The 16,365-nt window shown below is 37.7% G+C and overlaps 1 protein-coding gene across 4 annotated transcripts in view; it reads right to left on the bottom strand.

The window, feature by feature from the left end:
• The window catches only part of Sybu (syntabulin), a 102,079-nt gene that overhangs the window by 36,017 nt on the left and 49,697 nt on the right, over positions 1-16,365 (bottom strand). For all 4 annotated transcript variants that reach the window (XM_060389467.1, XM_060389468.1, XM_060389470.1 and 1 more), the window contains one exon: positions 6,164-6,361. In XM_060389467.1, coding sequence (XP_060245450.1) covers positions 6,164-6,361 — 198 coding nt within the window. The remainder of the gene's footprint in view (positions 1-6,163; positions 6,362-16,365) is intronic.

The raw sequence follows: 16,365 nt of genomic DNA, 5'->3' as shown, positions 1-16,365 counted from the left end.
TACCAACCATTCTCATATTCATACTCTCTCTGTCTCATCTGTCTGTCTATCTATCCATCCCTCCATCCATGCATGTATCTACCGATCTATGTATCTATTTATCTATGTATCTATTGTATATTAAACATATGATATATAATATGTATTTTCACATTCTATTTGTCTCTGTTTCTCCATACATACATACATACATACATACATATATATATATGTATATAATATGGGAGTATTTCCATTCATAGATATAAATTTTGCAGTGGGCTTCACTCATGATTAACTTAAGACTTTGACATTTCTTTGATGATCACATCCTGTCTTCAAAATTTATTTTACATTCCTCAAAACAGGAATGCTTAACTTTCTGAATGTAACTGATGTCACATTGTCATCAGCCACAGTCAGCACCATCTACCATGTCTATATGAGTTTTTAGGGATTTACATATAGTAGCTATATATTTTATACTAGTACATCTTTCTTGTCACACTACTCTATTTAAAATTACATTTTTGGAGGTAGACCTCACAACTTCTGTAATGGTTAAAAGTAAGAAGTAGAGGTCCCCCATCTAAAATCCATTTCTAAAGTCTGTGACCTGGGATGAATTACTAGAAATCTTTTATTTTATTGTCCCTTCTTGCAAAATATAAGATAATGACATCTGTTTTTTGCCTTTTTCTATGTGATGTTAGAATGAAATGAGTTAAGAACTTTTGAATTTTTCCAAGGACAATGAATACTTAGTAAACTCTCAGCTTTCCTTACTATTGGCTTTACTTAAATCAGCCATATTTCAAAATGCTATCCAAGCCCCAAAGTAAATCTAATATATCCTTTCAAGTATTTCCACCTGTCTATTTCAATGTCAGAAACAGATTGCAGTCTATACTCCAGGCTGCACTTTGATGCTGGAGTATTTTTCCTATGGCTGACAAGGTATGAGGAAATTAACTCCATGTCGAAGAACACGAAGAACATAGAAAGTTGAGCTATTGCCTACCTAGAGCCTTCACTCATACTGACTAGTGTTCATGGTACTGAAAGGCATTTTGCAGGCTATCAATGGAGAAAGGTAAATAGCAACCCAGCTACAAAACCATTGATCTACAATGGTGACCTGTCTGCAAGATATGCTGGGGCAATCGTGGCACAAACTTGTGGGAGTGACTGGCCAATTTCTGCTTGGGCTTAAGGTCTCATCCCTAACTCAAAAGTTAGCTATAACTTCCTCTTGCAAAGGAACAAAAAAATCAATCAGTTTTCTAGAACACTCACCGGGGATAAACTGTTCTTAAGGGGAGGTCCCACGTCCAGGAGTAGATGGCCAACACAAAATGAACTCGGTAGTGCTTTTAGAGGTCCTTTGTCTCATGATGCTTTGTCAGTTTTTGTTCTTGTTTGCTTGCTTGTGTTACCTTACAGGCCTTTTGTGTGTATATTTTGGTTTCCAGTTGGTTTTGTAGTGTTTATGGGATTTCTGTGTGTACAAATGTGTGTGTCTCTGCATCCACCTGTTTTTTTTTTTTTTTTTTTTTGGTTTTTTGTTTTGTTTTGTTTTGTTTTTGACTGTTTTGCTTATTCGTTTTGTCCTATTCTGTTTTTTCCTCTTATTTTATTTTCCTTTATTATTATTTTTTCTTTAAGATGCTGGTTTGTTTTCTAATGAGAAAGAAAGGCGTAGATTGGTTGGGAGAGGAAGTGAGGAAGATCTGAGAGAAGTTGTGGGAGAAGAAGCTGTAATCATATTGTTTTCAAAACAAAAACCAAATATCAACAACAAAAACATATGACAGTTATAAATCTAATGTGGTGGCTAATGCTTGGAATCTCAGGACTTGGGTGACTAAGGCAGCTGAGTTCAAGGCCCACCTGGGCTACATAACAGAAAGGAATTCCAATTTCAAAGTGGCAACAGGGAGAGCTGCACCTGGTGTGCCAACTACAGGGCCTGAGGCTGGTACTCTGGCAGGTGAGGTTTTTAAGAGTGGATTCAGGAAAGCGGCCAAGCAGACATTTCACCCAACTTAATTATCTCTGAGGAAGAAACGAACAGGAACACATCTGGACTGCACAGTGCAAAGGGCTCTATTAAGGAAACCAGGACTGGCTAATCACTAAACTAGTTGGTGCTTTCAGCGTTTTCTAGAAAATGCCTCTAGGTTGCAAGAAATTGGTGATGTTTGGTTTTGTAGTTTTTTTTTTTTTTTTTTCTAGAGGTAACCAATCCCTGCGCCATTGTTTTGAGGTTATTACAGTTCAGCCAGCCAGGTCTCTAATTTCAATAGCTGGTGATATCTGATTCTAAGGCTAAGGAGATACAGCGGCATCTTTCAAATGCAGATTTTAACATTTCACCTTCTAAGTAGATTTCTTTCTCATTATTGTGGCCCTGACCACTCACTCTTATCCCTTCAACTGCCTCTAATCGTTCTTCCTCTCACGATTCCTATTTGTTTTATTTGTGTAATTGTGCCCCTCCCCCTTATTTCTAACCAATTCATGGAAAAAGGTTTTAATACTGCAATTTGTAAAATAGTGACAGTGGACCCTTTTTTTCCTTAGGTTAAGATATTCTCAAGTAATGAACCAGCAACTACAAGTGGCTCTGGAATATTTTAATGTACTTGCAGCAACCAGTCATGGCTTTCACTTCTGGGTAAGACAGTTTTAAATCCTGACAGCATACTGCATACAGGCAATAGTATGTATAAGGGTGGGTGGGATGAGGGCAGGAGCGTAACCACCTGACTCCTCAGAAAGCTACTAGGGAGGAAGGCTTCCATCCCTTTCCTTTTGATCTGTGATGTCACCCAGATTTGTCATACCTCGCTCTGCCTTGAATTACAAACTCCCTTAAAATGGGGTCACACTTGTTCATTACCTCCATGCTTCCCTCGTGCTGGCCTCACTGTACAAAGAACACAGTCCCCTGGATACTTAGCCACTGGATACTTAGCTCACGACAAACACAGATGCATCCTCCAATGTTTTGCCAAAATAGGAATAAACAAAAAACTGGAAAGTAGAGTTGTCATCCAACAGCACTATAGGAATGCTGTGCTTTGCTCTTTGATACAACTTTTAATTAAATCTGCATAGTGAATAGGCAACAGAAGCCAAAATGACAGATGGCCTCCCAGAAGTTTCCAAAAGGAGTTCCTGCCTGGCAGCAAGAGTCTTCCTGCCTAGGGCACCTCAGGGCTCTGTTGGCAAAGAGCAGGCTTGCTTGCTTGCTTGTTATTTCCCTTTCCAACCCCTCCTGCATCCCTTGGCAGTTTTCTCTGCTCGGCCTACATCACAAGCCCTGTGACCATTATTTGTTCTTGATTTCCCTGACCTCAGGAGCATTTCAGGGACTACTTTCTGATGTAGGGACAGCAGTGTCCTCAAATCTAGAGCAATGGACCTAAAATTAGATGGGCTTTGCTTACTTAATCTTAAAGAGTCCCTGAGGCCCCTCAAGTGATTGCCACTAAATTGCTTGCTATTTTAGTAAACCAGTGTTGGTTTTAATGAATTGCCTTTTTTGAAGTAGAACATAGACCTAGAACTGAAGGTCAGCTTAGGCTCAGGGTCCAGCAGGCTGTGGAGAAGCAGTTGGCTTTACTTAAACCCGAGAGCAGGACCTGCCTGTGCTGTAACAGCCTATGTCTCTGCATTTTACAAGTTCTAGGAGTCATCCAAGAGCCTTATGTCCAGGACTTCCTTTCTCTATATTCATGAGATGGACAGAGTTCAGAGACAATGTAGGCCACCCCACAGCGTCTTCTTATACAAAGAATTTACCATACAGAATTGGGTTCCATACAAAAGTGGCAGGTACTCTTGCAATGACAACGTTTGAAACTGTAGTTCACTGAGAAAATTTAAGGATTCCTTTAACACAAATTAAAAAAATGAACAAAAGATTGCTTAGGTGTTATTTATGCCTATAAACAATGAAATAAAGAGGTTTGTCTTGGGTCATTAAATCAGTATTCATACATCTTAATAAACCAGATCCATGAAGATGCTGAAACAGTACAGGATATTTTGTGCACAAGATCATTTTGTATTGACTGTAGGTATGAAAGCAACCCTATGCTGATAGGGAGAGAGATGATAGAGACCTGGGCTGATATACTACCCATCTTTCTGCATGCGCTACTCTCCACCATACTCCAACCCAGCCAGAAGTCCCCAGGAAGAAGGCTCCCCACTTTGAAGTTCCCAACCTTCCAAATCATAAGTAATAAATTTATTTCTATATCATCCCATCTCAGGTATTCTGCTGTAATGACATATAACAGACGGAGACAAAAAACTGCTATTATTTTTAAATACAGATAGTCTACAATCAAAGTTGCTAGATCCCTTATGTACTGCTGGCAGGAATGTCAAATGGTATGGTCATGTTGGAAGCATATCTGGTAGTTCATTACAATGTTAGCCTAGAGTTATCACATGACCCAGCGAACAGTGTTGAGAGTTCCTGCAGGCTTGCCCACTGCCACTGCCTTCAGCTTCCCCTCTAGTTAACACTTTGCCCAAGCATGCTGCTGTACTCATTAGCTTGTCCTCTCATAAGTTGGATGTTTGGGCTGTTTAGCAAGCAAACAATATTCTCTCTTATATATCTGAAAGAACTAAAAACATGCTCGCACAGAAACATGTATACAAAAATTCATGGCAACATTATGCATAATAGTTCAAATGTAGAAACAGCCCAAATGTTCAGCATGTACATCTATGTGAGGATGCCAGATTCTCTGGAACTGGAGTTAAAGACAGTTGTGAGCTGCCATGTGGGTGCTTGAAATTGAACCCAGGTCCTCTGGAAGATCAGCAAATGCTCTTAACTGCTGAGCCATCTCTCTAGCCCCTCACTCACATACTTTTTTTTGTCAACCTCAAACTGCTTTTTAAAAATGTTATTTCAAAATGAAAATTTACACACAAAAGATATTATTAAGCCATTAAAAAAGAAAATATCAAATACACACGATACTGATGAGCCCTGAAGATATTATTCTAAGTGAAAAAGTCATACATGAAAGAGTGCATGTATGATTTTGTTGTTGGAGACAATACACATCCACAGAAAAAGAGACTGGTTACTGGATTCCAGGGACTGGAGAGAGGAGGATTTAGAGCAGCTGCTAAAGGATTTAAGGTATCCTTTTGGGGTAATGACATATTTTTAGATAAAGATAATGGGGCTCTTTTCACAACAGTTAAACAGAGTAAAATCAACTAAAGTATACAATTTAAATAGTTGTCTCTATAATGCTGAATCTCAATTCTTAACTTGGTGAGATCTAGAATCACCTGAGATGCTAGGCATGCTGAGTGGTTATCTCAGTGAGGTTAGCTAAGGTGGAAGATGTGTCCAGTATGCGTGTGCCTGTGCCTGCGTGTAGTTCAACCATGGATGCTAAAGTCTTATGTCATTCTTTGTTTATACTTTTGTAGGTTCTGAGAATTTACCTTCTAAGCACCTGGCAACTCCATCATTGCAGTAGTGATCTGCATGTTATCTTACAGCATTTAATATTCTGCGATTATTGAAGATATAGATGTTACACTTTAAATTGCTAAAAGGAGATAAATTAGCCAGCTTAGCAATTATGGCTAGCTATAGAGATTGTCATCAAGATAAATATCTCTTCACATGTATTTTCACTTTAGAAAAATCAAGTAGTAAAATAAAAAATACTACCTTTTTATTTTATAATTTATTTTTATATAGGTTAGAATTGATTATTGAGTTTAAATATCTGTTAAATTATCCAGCTTATATGTTTCCAACTTGTTTTCTTAAAAAAAAAACAAAAAAAAATCTATCTATGATGGTTACATATGACACTTAATTAGTAGCAATTCTGTCTCCCAAAGAAAGAGCATGTCAATTCGTTATCCAATACCAACTGGTTATCTGGAAAACATACATACAGGTAATATTATACAGATTAATAAGATTATATGTATGTATTTAGAAATATACATGCATATAGACAACAATAACTAGTGAAAAAAAAAGAAGCCATGGATTTGAAAAAGAGCAAAAAGGAATATTTAGGAGGGTTTGGGGCAAAGAAAGGGAAGAGATAAATGATTTAGTTATATAATAATCTAATAAAAATTTTTAAAAAGTTTAAAGCATATGAATAGTAAGGTCACTTACCTGGCTTTACGGTGCCTCCCTTTGGTTCTTTTTTATAACGAGCTGACTGGACACTTCCCTCACCAACCATTCCAATCCTGCATTTCTTCCTGGTAAAGTCTTCATTGCTTCCAGGGCAAAAGCCAATGGGACTGTGCCCTGTATCTGAGGGCGTCTTCACAGGGGACACTGACTGGCTGCTGGGACAACCTGTGTCATCTAGGAGACAGAAATCAATGAGTGTTGAGTTACGATGGAGAAGCCAGGTGCATACATGCTCATGAATGAGTTCTGTGTAAGACCCAAATAAACTGGACACAACTTTGCTATTAGGATCCTTTGTTTGTTTGTTTGCTTTTTCTATATTTTGGCTATAAACATTGGCAAAGAAAATACTATTTTAAGGGAAAACTTTAGAGATATACTACGTTAGAGTTTCTCTTGTTGAGATGAAACACCATGATGAAAAAGCAAGTTAGAGAGAAAAGGATTTATTTGCTTGCAGTTCTATACTGTTCAACGGTGAAGGAAGTCAGGACAAGAACTCAAACAAGGCAGGATGTGGAGGTAGGAGCTGATGCAGAAGCCATGGAGGAGTGAAGCTTACTGGCCTGCTTTCCTGGGCTTGCTTAGTCTGTTTTTTCAGAGAACCCAGTCTGAAGACTCTAGCTTGTGACAAGTTGACATAAACCAGCCAGTATGTATACTTTGTAAATCTTTTGATCATAAAGACATTTGTAACATGCACTTTTTGGAATCAAACTATATATTTCCTTGAATATTTCATATGGCATTATTTTGGTTCATATCTGCCCATAGATTTTTAGTTTTGGGTTTTGTTTGTTTGTTTTGGTTTTTGTTTTGTTGTGGCAACATAATCTCACTATGTGGCCCTGGTTGGCCTGGAACTCACAGAAATCTATCACCCTCTTCCTTCCAAGCACTGGCACTAAAGGTTTTGCACCATCACACTTTGCTGTTCTCAGATGTTTGAATGGGTTAAGTAATATGAAATTCAGAAGAAAAACTCAGGACAATTAGCATGCACTTTTCAGAGTTGTTTTGATAGAAAAATAAAATTATTTGAATGTTACTGACATTACCTAAGCTTCTGAACATATGGCCCATTATCTGGTTAATAGAACAGAGCCTCTGACTTTAGAAGTTCAAGGAAACAGATAGAGGTTACCCTATTTTAAACACATATATCAAGCCAAAATGGTTCAATTAGATGTATTCTTATCCGTAGTAAACTGAAAAAATAAATACTAAATTTCATTACAGCTAAGTCTAGCTGGGGTCATTCTTTTAAGCTAATGTGTATATTATGAGGTGATCAGTGTAGGTGCCAATTAATCAAACAGAAAACTCACATTGTTGTTTCTTAAAAATGCTTTCCATATTTATTTGAGTATTTATGATGGCTGATTTATCCATTTAAGCTTTAATGAGAATTGCATGAGAATGTAGGACCTTATTAATGTTACTTTAAGGTATGCATACTCAGCAGAATAGTAAATTTTCATTACTCAACACTATTTTACTAAATGAAATTATTTTGATATCAGAATTACTTTACCAATTAAAAGATTGTAAAATGACGCATACCACTAATAATCTTGGAGCTATTCGGTTTTATGTATATTAGAGTAGCCAAGTGATCTGCCATCTCGGGACTGTCTTGGGGACCCAAAGCTGGAATAAGAACAGGATAGAACTAGGGCTAAATAAAATACAAGGACTGCATGAATTGTGTTAGGCTTTGTCTAAAAATGAATTGACATTGCTTCACTTCTGGCTTCTACTTCATTTTTATTACAAAATATCCAAGTTCCTGGAACAAAATGAACTTGGCACTTCAAGATAATGTATTTTTCTTGCTTTTTTTTTTTTTAACTTTGGACACATTACTGTTTATGGGAACCTCTATAATCTGTTTCTAGCAATGAATGGTTGTTAGCATACTAAGCTTGCAAATGTGCTATTTCCTTCCTGAGTCACTAGATCTATGTTCTAGAGGTGAACCCCTCTCTGGTTTGTGACTGTTCAGCTATTTCATCTCATGCTATCTATGACCTCCCCTCTATATGCATGTCCTTGTTTCAGTGCAAAAAAAAAAAAAAAAAAAATCAGACCTCCTCTCTCAGGGTACAAATTTATATACTGGGTCAGACTCCAGCAATTAATACATCTGTACATTGCCCCAGAGAAACTTTTCCTATTACAAAGCAGATAAACCCCAAATGAATGTGTTCAGAGTATTCAAAATTGCCTACTGCCTTTACAAAGATTTACCTATGAATCAAACCCATCAATTTTTTTTGAGTGATACTGGATCCAGATTAAATAAAAATCTATGCTTTAGAATGCCCCCTCACTCCTTGAAATTGCCTAAAATCAAAGGGATAAAATTAAGAGATTTCTAGTTGGGAAAAAAAGTATTGAGAAAGCTTTTGAAATTATGTTTTATATAAATAGGAATCAAACATATTTTGCTTGGTTCTATCATATCTTCCTGGAATAAAAAGAGTACTACAAAGCATATTTTTCAGTATTTGTGACTTCACACACAGTTGGGCTTAAGTGCTATGGTCTAGAGAAAATTCAGGATGTAAAACTGGCGCCATTGTGGAAGAAGTAGCAAGTTTTCACCTAGAATCCGCGGTCCACTTGTTGTCATCATCAGAACTTATAGCCTTTATTTTTGGGAGACAGGATTGATAAAATAAAGATATAAATCAATCTTAAGCTTTGGGTACCTCTTAAATTATTTAATAACTATCTACCGTTGTTGCAGAAACAATAGCAATGGGAGACCGGATTTTCTTAACATATGTGTATCAAATTCTGGCACTGAAGGGGTTCACCGTTATTGTACCCACTCTGATCCTGATTCAACTTATAAAGAAACCAAGAACATTGGTATATATTATCACATTTGCACACTTTGTCTTGACTGAGAAGTCTGAGGTGAATGCACATGAAAAAAAAATAACAAGTGCTCACAGTAGCCTGTGCTTTTTGCCTTATTTGTCTCATATTTTCAGTTGTCATTTACCAAGATATTCTAAGAATGGCAAAGCCATACTGCTGCTATTTGGTATTTATATTCAATCTTACAATTGTAAACTGACATTAAGATCAAAGATCTCAACATAAAATCAGACATACTAAATCTGTTACAAGAAAAAGTGGAAAGAGCCTTGAACTCATTGGCATAGTAGCAACTTCCTGAACAGAACACCAACAGTACAGGCTCTAAGAGAACAACCAATAAATGTGACCTCATGAAACTGAAAAGCTTCTGTAAAGCAAAGGACACTGTCATTAGAACAAAATGACAGCCTACAGACTAGGAAAGGATCTTCACCAACCCTATATCTGACACAGGGCTAATATCCAGAATATATAAAGAACTCAAAAAGTTAAAAAGCAACAAATCAAGTAATCCAATTAAAAAATGGGATACAGAGTCAAACAGAGAATTCTCAATAAAGGAATATAGAACAGCAGAGAAACAAAGAAATGCCCAATGTCCTTAGTCATCAGGGACATGCAAATCAAAACAACCCTGAGATTTCACCTTATACCCATTAGAATGGCGAAGATAAAAAACTCAAGTGACAACACATGCTGGAGAGGTTGTGGAGAAAGGGGAATCTCCTCCACTGCTGGTGGGAATGTAAACTTGTACAACCCCTCTGGAAATCAATTTGGAGTTTTCTCGGACAATTAGGAATAGTGCTTCCTCAAGATCCAGCTATACCGCTCCTAGGCATATATCCAAAATATGCTCAAGTTCACAAGGACAGCTACTCAACCATGTAGGTAGCAGCTTTATTTGTAATAGCCAGAACCTGGAAACAACCCAGATGTCCCTCAACTGAGGAATGGATACAGAAATTGTGGTACATTTACACAACGGGATACTACTCAGCAATTAAAACAAGGAAATCTTGAAATTTGCAGGCAAATGGTGGGACCTAGAAACAATCATCCTGAGTGAGGTATCCCAAAAGCAGAAAGACACACATGGTATATACTAACTTATAAGTGGATATTAGATATATAATATAGGATACAGATACTAAAATTTGTATACTTAAAGAAGCTAAGCAAGAAGGAGAACCCTGAGTAAAATGATCAATCCTAATTAGGAAAGGCAAACAGGAAGGACATCAGAAGAGGGAGAAAACAGGAAACAGTACAGCAGCCTACCACAGAGGCCCTATCTAGCAGGGTATTAAAGCAGAAGCTGAGATTCATAGCCAAACTTTGGGTAGAGTGCAGGGAATCTTATGAAAGAAGGGGGAGATAAAAAGACCTGGAGTGGACAGGAGCTCACAAGGAGAGCAATAGAACCAAAAAATCTGGGCACAGAGGTCTTTTCTGAGACTGTTACTCCAACCAAGGACCATGCATAGAGATAACCTAGAACCCCTGCACAGGTGAAGCCCATGGCTGCTCAGTATCCAAGTGTGTACCCTAGTAAGGGGAACAGGGACTGTCTCTGACATGAACTCAGTGGCTGGCTCTTCAATCACCTCCCCCTAAGTGGGGGGGCAGCCTTACCAGGCCACAGAGGAAGACAATGCAGCCAGTCCTGATGAGACCTGATAGGCTAGGGTCAGATGGAAGGGGAGGAGGACCTCCCCTATTGGTGGACTTGGAGAGGGTAATAGGAGGAGATGAGGGAGGAAGGGTAGGATTGGGAGGGAGTGAGAGAGGCAGCTGCAGCTGGTATACAAAGTGAATAAACTATAATTAATATTAAAAAATAAAAAAAATATTAAATAAGATCAAACACACATTGAAAGATGTTGCTGCTTTTGTAGAGGACCCAGATTCTACTCCTGGCACTCACATATCAGCTCATAATTGTCTGTAACTCTGCTTCCAGGGGATCTGATACCTTCTGATCTCTGTGGGTACCAGGCATACACATGGTACGAGTATGTGTGTTTGTATGTAGGCTAAACATTTATATACATAAAATTAAAATAAATAAAACTTTTTCAAAAGATGTTAGCTATTAGATCCACTATATGTGTTAAATGGAGTGAGTCTTCTGTTTCCTACTGCTACTGACAGCTAAACTGTATAATCTATAAACTGACAATCATGGTATTTATAATTATAACATTTGTTGTTTATGTTAATATGAAGAAATTATTAACGGCTAACACTTCTATAAAATAGAAATGAGGGAACTATTTCGGGGCAGGAAATGGAAGAAATCCTCACAGATTCAGATTGCTGGAAGAATGTCTGTGTTTGGTCAGAGCACCACTGCTTCAGGAACAGGGCAGACAATTGTTGGTCTGCAGGAGGAGGAGGAGGAATTGAAAATACACACACTCACACACAGCTACTTATGTAACTGAATGTTTACATTTCCTTTGATCCATGGCAAGTATGTCTGTTCTAGAGTGCTTGATTAAAAAACCGTGAGCAAAAACAACTTAGGGGAGGAAAGGGTTAATTTCAACTTTCACCTCCACATTAGTGGGTCCTTGAAGGAAGTCATCACAGAGACTCAAGTAGAAAATATGGAAGAAGATTGCTTACTGACTCACTGGTTCATGCTCAGCTGGCTTTCATACCACCCAGCACTACCTGCTTAGGGATGCTACAGTGGGCTGGGCCTTCCTACATCACCTAGCAATCAAGAAAATGTTCCCAGGCCAGTGTGATTCAGGAAATCTTCAGGTGACGTTCATTCTTCTCACAGGACTCTAGGTTGTGTCAGGTTGGCAATAAAAACTAACAAGCACAGCTCCTATGTTTTAAAGAGCCAGAACTCCTTTACACAATGAGATTCATTTAAAAGTATAGGGTAATTTCTTCCTGTGGTCAATATTTGAAATCCCGACTAGATGGGTCCGGGATGGCCACTGGTAAAAGTTAGGTTAAAAGCAAACCTGCTTAAGACTGTACCTACGTGATCGCCACCTGCAATGAGGTAGAATAATTTATATACTTAATTTATATATTAAGAAATTTTCTCTTTAATTTATATATTAAGAAATGGGTCCACCAATCTTGGTGTTACATACCTAAAATTAGAGCACTTAAGAGGTTAATGCAATGGCCAGGCATGCCTTTAATCCCAGCAATCTGAAGGTAGAGGCAGAGACTGGAGGATTACCAGAGATACTTGTGGTGAGGGGCTTGTGATTGTTCGTTTGTTTAGAATCTGCCCATATGGCATTAAGAGCAGGGGAAAAATACTGAGTCTCAGGAACCCTTGGAAATTGCTGTCTATAAAAAGCTTAGTAACAAATATAGAAATACACCCACAAAGTAGTTTCCGCGCTGTTGACGGGGAGAAAAAGTTCTTAAGGTCTATAAAGGCAGCTAGGGAAAAACTGGGAGCTGTTATAATTTTGTTGCCTGGATTATGCTTAATTATGGAGAGTCATTTTCCTTTCTGAGAACAGGCAGTATGGTTAAAATTATATTACTGCCTACAAGTATAAAAACGTATGTCTCTGTATTTTATAAAATACCTTTAATCTCATTTTAAATGTACTATGGGAATTTACAAAATTAAAGAAATTTAAAAAATCATCTGTTGCTGTTAAAAATTTTAATTGCACCGTACAATTCTAAAATTAGTTCTCAGTAAAAGTAAGTACATAATAATTTTTTTGTAATTGTTACTCAGAAAAAGAACAATTTGGCCTATTTGATTCTCTAGATTAAAAACCATAACAACAAATATACTGACTTTAATAAATATTAATAGACAAGCTTATTACAATGCCAGGGAGCATTTTCACCTGGTGCTTGATAGTTTAGCAAGAAAGAAGTCGTGGAATACTAGCAAGCCATGGCTGGGTAACACGAGTACCAAAAAGTAATAAATAGAAATGATTGATTCTCATCATATTAAAAAGTCCTGTTAGGCCACAGAGGAGGGCTTTGCAGCCAGTCCTGAAGATACCTGATAAAACAGGATCAGATGAATGGGGAGGAGGTCCCCCCCATCAGTGGACTTGGAAAGGGGCACGGTGGAGATGAGGGAGGGAGGGAGGGAGGGACTGGGAGGGAATGAGGGATCGGGACACGGCTGGGATACAGAGTTAATAAAATGTAACTGATAAAAAATAAATAAAAAAAAATAAAACCTAAAAAAAAAAAAATCTATGATTCATTTTCACACACACACACACACACACACACACACACACACACAAATTAAAACAAGCAGAGCAAATTCCTCTCCATTCCTCCAGTTCCTGACACCCTGCAAAACCACTGAAGGTGATGCATGCCTATTAAGGGCTAGGGTGCAGCTCAGTGGTTGTCTAGGATGCAGGAAGCGCTGCGTCCACCTGACCTGGCAGTGAGAGTCTGTGGTCCTACAATTCAGGAGGTGGGGGACGGACGATCAGAAGGCTAAGGTCATACTTGACTGCAGGGTAAGTTTGAGCCCAGCTTGGATAACATGAGACACTGACTCAAACGAAAAGGAAGGAATCGTCAGACATGCTGGCTACAAAAAGCAAGCAGTAGATGCTGTATTCATTCCATTCGGTGAACCTGGAGCTCCTTACCGGTTTGGCATGTTCTTTTTCTTTTTACACAGGCTTTTTGGCTCATCTGCATTGTGTGGGGTGGCTCACTAGAAACAAAAGGCTGCAAAAGGCTGTCTACTCGGTGAAGAAGTTGGAAATATTCACTAATTGGATTTTTACAAAATTTGATAGCACAAGGAAGTAAGCACACTTTTGAAACAATTACAGATATTTCCATAGTCTATACCATTACGTTAATTCTGTTAGTGATTTTAAATAGTTCTGGGATTACATCAGAAAAATGCTTAGAAGCTTTCACAAATGGTATTAAGGCATGTAAAGAGACATGTACTGAATGATATCTAGAGATTTGCTTTAAAACAAGTAACAGAGAGTAAGATGCAACAAATTAGCGACCATGTTTTAATATTGATGAAATTGACAACAGATATAAAATAGTGTACTAATCTGACTTTAAGTATGCTTTAAAAAGTTTTGAAATAATTAATGCCTTGTTTATTTTTATTTTGGGGGGAACCAGTTCTATTTAGTCCTGGCTGCCCAGAAACTCTCTATGTAGACTAATGGAGCCTTAAACTCACAGAGATCTATCTGCTTCTGCCTCCTTAGTGGTGAGAGGAAAGACACATACCAAGAGGCTTATCTATTTGATTTTTTAAGCATTATTTTAAATGAATATATTCCAAATAGATACGATACTGATTTTTCAAAAGATTCCCTGCACTCTGCCCAAAGTTTGGCTACAAGTCTCAGCATCTGCTTTGATATCCTGCTGGATAGAGTCTTTCAGAGGCCCTCTGTGGTAGGCCCCTGTCCTTTCCCCTGTTTTTTCCCTCCTCTGATGTCCATCCTCTTTGCCTTTCTGAATAAGGATTGAACATCTTACCCAGAGTCCTCCTTCTTGATTTGGGCAGAGTGCAGGAAATCTTTTGAAAGAAGAAGGAGATAGAAAGACCTGGAGAGGACAGGAGCTCCACAAGGAGAGCAATAGAACCAAAAAAGTCTGGGCAAAGGGGTCTTTTCTGAGACTGATACTCCAACCAAGGACCATTCATGGCGATAACCTAGAACTCCTGCACAGATGTAGCCCATGACAGCTCAGTGTCTAAGTGGGTTCCCTAGTAATAGGAACAGGGACTGTTTCTGACATGAACTCAGTGGCTGGCTCTTTGGTCACCTTCCCCTTAGGGGGGTGTAGCCTTACCAGGCCACAGAGGAAGACAAAGCAGCCAGTCATGATAAGACCTGATATACTAGGGTCAGATGGAATGGGAGGAGGACCTCCCCTCTCAGTGGACTGGGAGAGGGTCATGGGGGAAGAAGAGGGAAGGGGGATGGGATTGGGAGGGAAAAGAGGGAGGGAGCTATAGCTGGTATACAAAGTAAATAAACTGTAATTAATAAAAATAAAAAGATACTTATTTTTAAAGACCATTTCCATTTGATATCATATTATAAGCTTGCATTTTTCTCACTCTTATTAAAATTGCTTTTACATCTTACAGTTATATTTTCCACTAAATGTTATTAGCAAATAGAATGTATGTCCAATAGAAATCTGCAATTTTCATAAACTTTGTGATAATTTATATTTCAGTACTCTATTGAATTCCTGACAATACTAAATGTTCTTTTGCTTAATAATTACATATGATGCTTTGTTGTCATAATTTACATGTTTTTGTTAATAAAGCTTCATGTATTTCATATGTTTGGTTTTTTTGGTCTTCTTTACATATCCCTTGATTGGTTCATTTCTTTTCTAATTGAGTAATCAGACTTTCTTAAAGTATACATATGTTAAATAAACACGGTATTAACTCAATATTTTAACTTTTACCTTCATAATGTTTTAAACATACAAACATTTTTTTATTTTTTCAAGTCTCTACATATGTTCATTTGTGTTTTCTTTAAATATTTTTTTTAATTTTGTCTTTTTTTTTTTTTAATTGTGTATGCAGTGTTCTGTCTGCATGTATGCCTGCGCTCCAGAAGAGGGCACCAGATATCATTACAGATGGTTGGGAGCCACCATGTGGTTGCTGGGAATTGAACTCAGGACATTTGTAAAGGCAGCCAATACTCTTAACCTTTGGGCCATCTCTCCAGCCCTCTTTAAATAATTTTTATAATGCTTAGAACAGCTTTTTAAAGATCAACACTTTACTCAGTTACTATAGTTTAATTTGTCCTTTTTATAAATCTATCTGTAATTCATTACAAAGTTCATTGTTGAGGTTAGGTAGTAACTATTTTATGACAATTTTTAGGAAGTCAATTGTTTTACTATGTTTCTAATGCCTTTACATAGAAATTTAAAAGAACTGAATATTTTGGCAAGTTAACTTGTATTTTTAAAATCTTAATATCACCAAAAGGTTTACATGTTTGTGTACATATTATACAATTTTCTGATATTTAACAAGTATGCCTAGCAACCAGTGTCACCAAACACATTTGGTAGAAACTCTGATGGACAAGCCCTACTTAAATGTTTTTGTACCAATTAGGTAGAATTGTTAGAATTTTACATTAAAACATCAGCTCTCAGAGCTGGGTATGGTAGCATAGCCTTTAATTCCAGCAGTGGAGAAGCAGAAGCAGAAGCAGAAAATCTCTAAGTTTGAGGCCAGACTGGTTTACAGAGTGAGTTCCAGCACAACGAAGACTACATAGGAA

This window comes from Meriones unguiculatus, chromosome 8 (assembly GCF_030254825.1).
Source record: "Meriones unguiculatus strain TT.TT164.6M chromosome 8, Bangor_MerUng_6.1, whole genome shotgun sequence".
Classification (NCBI taxonomy): Eukaryota; Metazoa; Chordata; class Mammalia; order Rodentia; family Muridae; genus Meriones; species Meriones unguiculatus.
The sequence above is the reverse complement of the archived record's forward strand: the minus strand, read 5'-3'. Positions and strand labels throughout refer to the sequence as shown.